The 12,141-nt window shown below is 36.6% G+C and overlaps 1 protein-coding gene across 1 annotated transcript in view; it reads left to right on the top strand.

Annotated features, from left to right (window-relative positions):
- Positions 1-12,141, top strand: part of LOC107221471 — an 85,883-nt gene that overhangs the window by 54,945 nt on the left and 18,797 nt on the right. The window contains exons 7-9 of the mRNA XM_046744465.1: positions 1,296-1,376; positions 2,243-2,314; positions 4,849-4,911. Of these exons, the coding sequence (XP_046600421.1) occupies positions 1,296-1,376; positions 2,243-2,314; positions 4,849-4,911 (216 nt within the window). The remainder of the gene's footprint in view (positions 1-1,295; positions 1,377-2,242; positions 2,315-4,848; positions 4,912-12,141) is intronic.

Here is a 12,141-nt window from a genome sequence, read left to right as displayed (position 1 = left end):
AATAGATTTATACGCTCACCGTCGCTGTTCAAACCCTTCGTGCAATATCTCGGCCGATATGAGGCCTGAAAGATTTACGCTACTCAATTTTACCCATCCTTTGAACTTAATTCGCTGTGTTTACGACGCGCAATTCGATCTCGGCAATTGCGATCCAGGAATATCCTGAATTCGAGTCAATGAAGTGGTAACGATAAAATGGAGCAGATTCGTAAAAGAATCACAAGCAAATAGTCGAATTTAAACAGTGTTTGGTCACGTTTCCAGTCTTACAAACTGAACAATTATTATGAAACATGTTTCCTCCATCTAAGAAGGATCGCCGTTGCTTCGTGATAATGTCACAATTACGCACAATTTTGAACAGTGATCAATTTCGATTAGTTGCAATTATTGATTTACTATTTCATTTGTCGACATAAGGATTTCATCTTCATACGTGCGTAACGCGTGCGTCATTCATAACGTGTTACTCGATATTTGGATTCACAAGTACGAAGAGAAATCAAATCTGGATAATTAATAAACGCATAACGTCAAATCGTTATTGTTAAAAATTTAATTCGATGTCGCTCGATCGCAGGTACTGCATACAGTGCGAAACACGGATGACAAAAACACTTTATCTCTACGTAAAAAAAAAGTATGACCTAATTTTCATTTTCACGGCCGGCTTTTTTATTTTGCCCCGACGTCAAAGGGGTCAATTTAATTAGCGAAGACACCATGATCGAGTGTATCGACACGGTGTCATTTCCCCGTTTGGCCGATGCGCGATAGCGAATTCCCAGCACGTTTTGAGATCGCTAACGTTACACATGAACTACGTGCATGCGGAATGTACACGTGTATAGACCGGTACATAGTAAAACATGACTCGCGTGACCGGTCTGCCGATCGTGAGTTAGGTCACGAGCAATTATCAAGTCTCTGATTAGGAATTAACCGTTAAATTAATAGCTATAAATGTCGTGAAAAAATGAAAAACCACTGGATAAAGACAACATGTCCCAATTGAAATTGGGAGAATTTTGACATCTGTTTTTATTTCCATCCAAAGTATCATATTTTAAAACAAAGAACGAAAGCAATGGTAACTCGGTACGTACTTCGAAATTAAATTTTCAGACGTTATGTAAAGAGTGAATTATTAAAAAATATATAAAAATTGTCAAGAATGTTTCTCTTATCTTTTTCTCTCGTCATAGCAAGTGTCAAAGGCTCGCATATGTGATTAATAAACGGTTTTCCGCAACGCTAAATATTTGTATTAACGAATTTAAATCACGTTTCAGCGAAGACCGTCAAAAATCAGCGAAACCGAAGGCAAAGAAACGTCGTCTCTAGTTACCCAGAAACACCGGATATCCCTTCAGGTATGGATAAAAAGATGTATCGAAAATGATAAGCGTCAAATAATCATTGTCAATAAAAAAAAAACCGTCACACAATTTTTTATTTTAACAAATTAATATTTTTTTTTATTTCCGCACCTGCAAGAATCATCCTATTTTCGGCAAATAAATTTTTCAACTAGTTCAAAATAGTTTTCTCTTACAAATCTAGAATTTGATCGTACAATAATTGATACTTATACCGTCTGTTATAATTTGTTCATTGATAAATCGAGACGAGTAAGAAAAAAAGACATCGTGTACTTTCCTCGGTTATCATAACCGTGCAATTAGAAAATAAAATTTTTATATATAAGGGATTCCACACCAAATCGACCTACGTTAGACCCTCACCATCGGCGAATTTATTGATTTTTAATTACTGTGTACAGTGTACGAAAAAATCATATTTCACTGAGTTTAAAATGTTTTGGACCACAGGTTTGATTTTTACTGTTCCCGAAAATAAAAAATCCCAATTTTCGAATGAATAGCCCCAATCGATTCGCTTCAAATTATACTCATGAATTCTTTGATAAAAAACGAAAATACCAGGATAGCAGCGGGCAAGCTTTTGGTTCAGAAGGTACCTACTAAACACGTAATTGAAACGTTAGAGAGTAAAACTTTCACAAAAATACGAACCCGTAGTCCAAAAAATCTAAAACTGGTCAAAGATTTTTATTTATTTTTTTGTATACTCTACACCACACTTGGAAATACAAGAACATTGCCGATGGTAAGGATCATCCGTAGGTTGGTTTTACGTGGAATGCCTCATACATATACATAGATATACGAGTCTCGTGTTATTTCCGGTGTTGATTGAGCTGCCGTTTGATTGATAGGTGTTGGAGCAAATAAAGACCGTCATAGAAAGCAGAAACCAGGTCTCATCCAGCGACAGTACAATTCTACAAGTGAGTAATTCAAATTTAATATCACATTCAATGTCGATATTCTATTATTATACACCCTATTATTAGCTAAGAATACCAACGAAATATACAGAAACGCAGAAACTGAACGAAAAGTGATGCGAAAATCTCCTGCAGCCTTTTAATCTTAACTGGTAACAAAAAAAACAAAAAAAAATTTAGCATACTAGACAGTTTTGACGGTGAATTAAACGAGCCTATACATTTTATAACCATACAACTCGCGTGTCAAAAATCCGTTCCGCGTGAAGCCTGAACTGTAAATTTTACACAATTCAACCTGAATCTGCATTAAACTTTGGTCATAGTACCTACGCGTCCAGAGATGAGGCTTATACGAACCGTTATTTACCTTGTTTTACCGTATGTATAAGTTTGTTATACGTATACGTATACAGTGTAATACATTATAAAAGATAGCAAAGCGAAAGAATTCCGAGGAATACACGAAGCGTGACAATTAACGGTGAGAACGTTGCGTCGTCGTACCAAATTCACACTTATGTTAAATCCATTTTCTTACAGGCCTACATCACAAAAAATGATTGCTCGACACAATTTCATTCAAACGAAGCGGAAAATTCGTTTCATCGTCAACAATATTTATCACAATTTTATTGAAATGAAATATATTTATTTCGAACAGATTTTCACCCTTTTTTTCTCGGAGTATTGAAAAACGCGCAGGGTTATTTGATTCCGGTCGATATTTGAGAAAGTTAACAGAAATAAAGTAATTTACCCATGTTTAAGAAAACATCGCGTTGATTATATTATACCGCGATTGTAACCGGAAATAGTCCTTTTTTACCTACTATTTTTTTGCACCGCTTTCAAATTTTGCATAGCGATATTTTTGACTGATTTTTTCTTATCTAAAAAAAGTTGAGATCCTGATAAACATATTGCTCGCCTTTTATTTTTTTTTCACTAACCGGCAGTAGGTAGTATGGTTTATTTGTTTTTTTATTTTGTTTAAGTAAAACATCTCGATTCGTTCAAGGTTTCACACAGAAGAGCTTGACTCATTTGTGTGGCTTCGATTTATTTTAGTTTTGGAAAATAAGCCTGACTGACAAAGAGCCTTTTCAACTAACTAGGATATTCAGATCTTATCGTAACGCGCGGAATATACCGCAGATTATTTTCCGTGAAACACGACGATCCAGAGTTCATTAAATATCTTACATCGCTTCGCCTCTTCTCTCTACGAGGAGGAGAAAAAATTCCGCGTTTAATGAAAATCGCGATAATTTTCAATCCCTTGGTTGGATCAATATTTGAGAATATAATTAATAAATCACACTAAATTATCAGGAAAAGGTTTAAAATCTTACTTCTTACAATTAGCCGCTCAGCGAGAGGTCCGCTGTGTAATTTAGCCGCTCCGTCAGTAATTCTAAGAAACTATATCAGCAGGAAACCACTATATGGTTAGATAATTATTATTCTCGCGATGCGATTCTACTTGTTCATAAGTATATTTTTATTCAAAGTGTAGTTATTCGTCGTCGAGCAGCAGGCCGAGTCGCACGTCAACGAGTCGATGTTCATTCATTCCGATAAACTCGAGGATAAACTAAAATACAGTGACGTTTGACCATATTTGCAGACATTTTTGCCGGAGTGATTTTTACCGAGAAAAGCGAAGTGAATACGTAGAGTTAAAAAAAATAACTAACGAAAATAAGGAAACCCGGATAATTACAAAAAGTGAAATATGACCGTCTTCGTCCACTGGGAATCGTACTTTGGAAAGTTTAAATTGTTTTGAAGGGGTGTTTAGCCTCTGCAGGTTATCCCAAGAGCGTCACGAAAGCTGCAGATATATTACCGGGACCAGGTGAAAGGGTTGGCTCTTGGGAGCCTTGATAAAGTTACAAACTCGTAGGGAATTTTTCTGGATTTTCTGTATCAGGAGTTTACACACGTGGACAGCGTCGTTATAGATTTTCGAAATGGGGGTGAGCCGGATATTTTCTAATTTATCGCCTTGGATTATATCGTTCGTTAAAATTTTTACCTTTCGCATTTGTAAGAATTTTTCGACCGATGGTTTTCCGATCCACGCACGCTTGTTGAAAAACAATATTTGTGAAAAAAAATATACGCTTGTCTAGAATTTCATTGTGAGATATAGAGACGCGGCGTTTTTGTGTAATTCATTACAATCTCTGTTACACGGTAAAAAGAATAATCTGTTGGATTTATACAATGACGCGGTAATTATTAATAATTATATTAATTCTATGTATACTGCTCTTTTATGGAGTAAAAATGACAGGGACCGCGGTGAGAATTATTTATCATTAGACCAAGGTTTATATACATTGACAAATATTCTTGCAACTTGTTAAATATCAAAGTTGCTGTAAATTTTTCTACAAAAAAACATAGTGTCAATTCAACAGATTATTTATCGAAGATATTACGAAGAACGAATTTGATTACAAGTTCGTTGTTACTGGCGTGTAAGAAAGTGTTGACCAAACGAAGTTATTTATATTTACTTTTTGTTTTTATTACAGAACCGCAGCTCGAGTAGCAACGTCTATTATGTTGAAGAGACGCAAACGAAGGTGAGTCAGAAACCAACTTGAAACATAAATTTACACTTGTATTTGCCTGTGCGGTTTGAAAATTTCACGAAAATGCTATATCATCAGAGTTTGGCACAATTTTTCATAAGTTTCAGTGCGAAAATTCTGCAGAAATTCAAAAGTAGAACTATATCAATATATTACTGTGAGTAAAACATTGACTAAATACGTTATTTGATTTCTGCAAGTTGGTAACTGTATTGGCAAAAGCAAGAGAATTTTTCGGATGTCTGAAATACTCTCGCGTGAAAATCGGTAAACGGTATTCACCATTTTTCACAGTTAAGTAAAAAGTATGAATTTTCAAAAGACGAAAAGTCAGCAGCATATTAAAATAGTTTAAAGAGTTCGTAAAAATAGCTATTATTGCGTGTGACTGAAATATTTGTACTTCTATGTGGTTCTATATTTTTTTCTACAACACCTCGATTCGTGCTAAGAATTTAGTACGCATAGTAAAATAGTAGGGCAATAAACGTGTAATTGGAAATACCGAGGACTGAAATAGTCGCGGTAATACAATGATTGAGGCTTAAATCGCCGTCATTCGACGTGTAAAAGAAGTCCGAAAGATGATATTATACATAAAGCGAGCCAACAGGTGGCTATTCACTCCGCCCGTACCGCAACCTCCATTGCAAATACAGTTATGCATATATTATGATTTTCACTGTCGTTATTCCAGCTATCTTTCCGATTACGAGTTACCAGAGCGTTGCTTCGAACTCCGGCGGCATTACGAAAACCGGGCCGCAACAATAATACCTGCGGAAAATAAAACATAGTAGAGAGGCTGAACGTTATAAACCGACTTTGATCGTAATGATATTTTGCGCGGTATTGCAAAACGGTAAAGTAAAGAAAAAGAAAAAGGATAACAGAGTACTATATATATCTCTATAACTCAAGTTCACGGCTGACCAACAAATAATACCAATGAATGTAATTTACAATGACTACCTAGAAGGCACTGTCCGTTTGGAAACAAAGCCCGATTAACGCTTGAATGCATAAAGCTTTGACCATTTTTCATTCTTTCAATGTAAAGTTCATCCTGGTGTGATATCGAATTTGGCAATAATTTTTTATAAAACCTCAAATGTCTATACTTTTATAATTTTCGCCTGTTATGCGAGCCAAAATGGATTTAGGACAAGCCTCAGTCTTAGTTAGTCTCATTGATTTTACGTTTTTTCTTTATTTCTTGTCATCGTTTTCCTCGAATTTCCTCGAAAAGCAGCACGACTAATTCGTCAAAATTCAATCAAACTTGCCACTCTGAACTCCGCAGAACTCAAACTCCTGAAACTCCAATTCGATATTACGACGGATGCTCTCAATTGCTCCAACATCCGGCTTGCACTGATTGCGCTATTTTTAGCGTTTCGTTTCCACGTATCGAATAAAGGGTATAAAATGTGGTGACAGCCGTGGGACAGCGTTCTTTGCCGATAAATACGAATCGTTGCAAAAAAATACCATATTGCCAGTTTCGATCAATTATTCGTCGCCTCTATCATGTATATGTATATGTATAAATATATAGATATATTCGTAATTTACACGTTCAATTGCACCGTTATCTTTTATCTCTGCATTTGATGATACTTGTAAAAAATAATTGCTTATCAGTGAATTGGAAAAATTAGTGGTACATAGATGCAGAGAAAAAAAGACTTCAGTGAATGATCGAATAAATAAAAGTCGGTTGCTGTGACAGCAGATCTAGATCCGATTTTGGCCACTCACTTAGATCCGCTTAGGATAGTCGGATTGTTGATAGAGAGTATTAAAGGACTGAAATTGTTACGCGATTTTAATGTTACTACAAATATGTTACAAGTCAATTTTTTTCCTAACTCGAATTAACGCAACGACGTGCTTAGATTAGACGATGAGATTATCAGAAAGTTTTCACGATCTCTCGATCATTCAAGATCAAGCTTTGTATCGCGTTTTAAATCCGAGTAATTCATTACCCGAATATGACGCTGATTGAGCAATTCGTTTGTGACAGGCAAGGCCTTCCATCACTGCGAGATAAGTAATGATCTATACATCGATAAAATACAAGTCGAGGAATTGAGAATTCAAAAAACCGCGACGCTTTATCGATTCAGAAAACCCGCTTGACTTTACCCGACTTTTGAACGATTTTAAGACGCTTCACATGACCTCACAAACTACTACGAGAGAATCTGCTTGAGACCTCGACACACACGACTTGAAAAAACTTGAAATTATCTCGCATGGCTTGCTGATTGACTTTGCGACTTCAGGTGACAACTTGACATTCCTTCGAGTGATTCCAAATCGCTTGACTATGACTGTAACGACGCAATTAAAAGGGAAACGGTTAACGAATTAAGAGGAAAATACCGCTTTAGCCGTAATTTAAAATATCCGATAGAGTCACCCGGTGCACGCGTTTATTCTTACCAGTTCGAGTCTCGTGGGCCATTTAAGTCTCTTTCTCTCTCTCTCTCTCGGTCTATCTTTTTTTCCCTCCACCTCCTCCGCTTATTTCTCTCCGTTTAATTTCGGAAGGATAGAGAAGGTGGAAGGAAAGTGCGTGCATTGGGCTCAAGGTGCTGCCGGCAAATGAGACTGTCCCGTTACTTGGCCCGATGTGTTCAACTCGAATGCCCAGCCCAAGCGCATTTCGTGATGCTGGACGAGCCTAACTCTCAGCTGACACAGCGGCACGGCTCAAGATTCAATCTCGTCACACTAATTCCCATTTCCTTCTCGTTTTCGTGCAATTTGCTGCTACCTTGCCTTTTCCCTTTCGGTTATTTGCGACATTGAAACACGCGTACTCAGCGCTCATCGTATAATAATTTACTCTATATCTATCTATGCGAGTTTTAAACAAAATTCAAACCCAGTGTCTTGGTATTGAAAAAAAAGGATATTTGAATCAATTCGCTGGACAGGTTTTTTGAAACACATTGTGACTATGCTACTTAGTGCCGCTGACTAAATCATTTTTGTTACCATCTGCAGGTATCCAGTACTCCGCCGATACAAACACGAAATCAAGTTAGACGAATTTCTGTGCCGTATCAGTTTTGCATTATTTTTATCTATTATTTTACCATTACAATTTTTTTTATTTTGATGATAATCATGCATGAAATCGATCGCTACAAGTTACGCGGAGATATGCTACCCGTTGAGAAGATAAGAAGAGATATGGTGTCGAACGTCGGTAAGGCTGAAAGCCGACATACCGTCACGAGATAATTTGAAAACTGCGAACTACCGGTTGTAAGAAATTATCGATCATATCTGTGGCCAGCGGTTAATGTGGTCATTTCCTTAGCGTCAAATTCCCGATTGACCGAACGGCGATATTGCTTAGAAATATTGTAATTTTTGCTCGCGGAAATCCGACGGCAGGTTCCAAGTCGGAGGCTCGATTAAAAAATTCGCACGTGGCAATCTTGTATCTGCAGACTTTGGCTCACGAGCAAAGTTTTCATATCAATATTTAGATTTGAACAATCGTCACGCAGGTATAAAAATAAGTAAATCGTATTATATTTTATCGCTTCCGATTGTGCGGGCAGATGTTTTCTGTAGCTTTTAATTTTTCTTTATCAAACTCTGCGTCATGCGGTTAATCCTCCCTGATATGTAACGCAATCTTGTGGCAATCGATTATACAATCTCCGTATTTTAAATAAAAAAAAAAGAAAGAAAAAAAAACCCCGGTAAAACTGGCTGGTTCATTTTTGTAAGAATCCTTATCGAAGTCTTGTGTAATTCATTGACTTCTTTGCTCTACTTTCGTCAAGTGTTTCGAAGTTTCCAGGCAATAAAAACCTCCGAGATAGATATCAGGTCGAAATGCAAGTCGCAACGTCCGATGCAGATATCGACCAATTTGACATGTTCTACTTTAAATTGTTGAGTACTGGTTACTATTTTCGTTCGAAACGCGTTCGGAAGAAATTTCTAAGCGAATAAAAAGAAAAATACTGCGCGTGAGTTTCTCAAAAATTAGCAAAATCGTGTGTTACAAGAATAACCTGGCAGCGGTATTATTTCAGGTAAATGATTACGCCTTCGTAGCAATATCTGCAGCGATTCAGTAATTCGCGATTGACTTTCTTTCATAATTACGTAAACGGTTATCACTCTTGATATACGATCGTTGATTTCTGTTCGTTGAGCCGAGAAAATGAAATTACGAAACCGCAGCCGTCTACCTAGAAAACGATTAATAAGAGGTCAGCCGGACTTCGGCTCTTTCTTCTTCTGTGGTTCTTTATATATTTTTGCCACGGGAAACATACAAATTCGCTTGAATTTCGATTAAAGAAAAAAAAGTTCGAACATCAACAGCCTCAGAGAAATTATAGACGTTATTTCACAGGTTTATGAAAAAATTTCGAAACTGTAAAAACAAAAAAACATGCCTGTACTATTTTCATTTTCTTCAATTAGGGACAAAATAAACCTTGACACCTGGTTCGCGATTGACGATTAGAAGAGAAATCTTGTTCCATAGAAACCTGTCGAAATTTTGTACACATAGTACGATTGATCCGAGCTCTAATAATAAATGCTGCACTAAAAGTAGGTGCCTAGTTGTATCGAATAAATTGTAGATACTGGCATATAATATCGGATCATGATAGGCAAATGTTAGCCCATCGGCTCTCGCTATTTCTATCCCCCACTTCTCGCTGCAGCCTTATTTTTTCTGTGTCAACGAAGGCAATAGACGTATAAACGCGTAGAGAGTTGCACAGTTTGACATTTTCATGTCAAGCTACTCCGCCGGGGGTTTAGCAATTTTATGGCACAGCTGATATTTACGTTAATATACCTCGGTGCGCGGCATTCGCTGCCATTCTCCGCGTTATTTCCTACATCCGGCATTATCCGTCAACCGTCAAACTAATTTTTTACTCGAAGTTTCCACACATTCTCCATCATTTATTACCCGGATTCTGTTATTTTCCTCTCTTGTTTCAACCATTCGTTAAATTCTTTTGTCATTTTTTGAATTTTTTTTTTTCAGACGTAACATTCAGATTATGGAATCCTGAAAAAAAATTATCAGCGTAACCAATACGACATAAATTATTCCGTTAATTGCGTTGATCTCTGCAGAACGACTGTGACGGAATGATATGCCTATAAATTGTGGGTAAATGAATCGTTTTATTTGTATTCGCAATACTGCAGCTAAGCGAGAGATCTTGTTGCAGCAGAGTCGGTTAAACCGCGTCTGAAATTCAACGTTTCACTATTCCTTCTGCACAACGTAATCCCGATTTCCATAACCTGTAACACAATAATCGCTCAGAGAATTTCAACCGTTGTAATGTAGTTTCGTTCTAACGATTAGCACCTTATCGAAACCTGAAATTGAGTAAGCGATGCAATTATAGATTCTGCAGGGAAATTTTATAATCGAAAACTAAACTATCCTGACCTCGAATCAAGTTGCTAAATATCACAGACGTTATCCAATTTACGAAGAAATATTACATATTTTTCAATATATATGCAAATAAAACTATTTGGAAGAATTCCAGATAAATCGAAAAATAATCGCCACTAGAATTTTCCGCCTATATCAATTTGGAATTGAAAAAAATCTTGCACCTTAAAGTTTTTGGATTTTTCTTTTACTCAGCGTTGAAAACGAAAAAGGAGACAATCACATCCGCAAATACCATGTCAAGACGATTATCAACTTTGTCAAAGTATAACGATAAAATAATCGAGGATGAAAAATATCTGCACCCAGCCGTAAAATGAACCTCGATAGCAAAATCATATTCATCGATGCTGGTTGCACACGTGTATAAGAAGATATATAAATACCGTTGGTAGAACGTTGAAATAAATCCAATACACATCCCACCAGCTGGATGTACCGTAAAGATATAAATCTGAACTAATTGATCGATTCGAAGACAAAGCTGGACTTGTTCGATATCATATTTCACGCTCATAATGCACAAATACATAAATACGCGAATTCATCGATCAAAATCAATAAGTGACCGAATTATCGCAAGGCGTATAAAAAAAAAAAAAATTGAATTGTAATATTTTTTTTTAAACCGTCAGTGATCGAGATTCGCAAATGTTTACGAAGATTATCATTTTTACTGATTGAATCCTTGAATTCCAAAAATTTCTCTTCGTTTCATTATTCATTTTTTTCTCATATTCTTTGCACTTTCACTCGCCTGATATTGTTCTTTCGATAATGCGAAAGATAATAATTATATATGTTTTAACTGTTACACTGCATTATAAAAGGAAGACAGAGATATTATCGTAAAATTTCAGGCATCACAATCCTGAACTGTCGGCATCTGAAATCTCTAAGTATGTACAAATAAATTCTTTTGGTCACTTCAAAAGATGACTTTCTACGTAATATTTCGGTACGTCAGTTCCTCGAATAAAATTTCATACCTAGTGCAACTTCACCCTGTAATTATCGACTATTTACGGCCATAATCGAAGGTCCATGGCGTCGTCCCGTTCACTCGTTCGGCAAATTAGTCCTCCCCTCCAGATATGCGAGTGTGACGTTAAATCGTCCCAAGTTTCGCCAGCGCTACCGTCTAGCCGACAGCTGGTAGCCAGGCAGAGAGAGGAGCAAAGTATCCGTTCACCGATCCGTTACTATGGGATACAAAATACAAAACATGAAACGCCAGCACCCTAGGAAACGCAGTAAGCCCAACCGGCCTTATCGGAGAACGACTGTTTCCAGTGTCCGCGTTTATTCTAGCAGTACCTGCAAGGTGCAGCAATAAATCGGCGAACAACTACGGTGTAATAAAACGGAACTTACTTCCAGCCGTTTTTCAATCGGATCAAACGAATTTCTTGCATACCGGTAAAGTGAGACTATAAAGAGTGAAAATGATCGAGGATCGAGAAAGTAACGAAAACCTTAATTGCGAATCAATTATTAAGCCCACGTTGATTCGAATTAATTCCGTTCATCATTCCTCTCGATTTTGCGCATTTATCATTTCAATAAATTCAAATTTTATTATTACACTTTACGAAATATCATGATGCTGTAATAGTTACTATAAATTTTTGCACAAGTTGATGATTAAAAATACTGAATCGGTTTGAAAACAACATTGTCGACCTAATTTTCACGTCGATTTAATTGTAAAAATAAATATCGCATTTTTTTATTAATTTAATACTATTATA

Source organism: Neodiprion lecontei, chromosome 6 (assembly GCF_021901455.1).
Source record: "Neodiprion lecontei isolate iyNeoLeco1 chromosome 6, iyNeoLeco1.1, whole genome shotgun sequence".
Classification (NCBI taxonomy): domain Eukaryota; kingdom Metazoa; phylum Arthropoda; class Insecta; order Hymenoptera; family Diprionidae; genus Neodiprion; species Neodiprion lecontei.
This window is presented reverse-complemented; position numbering and strand designations above follow the sequence as displayed.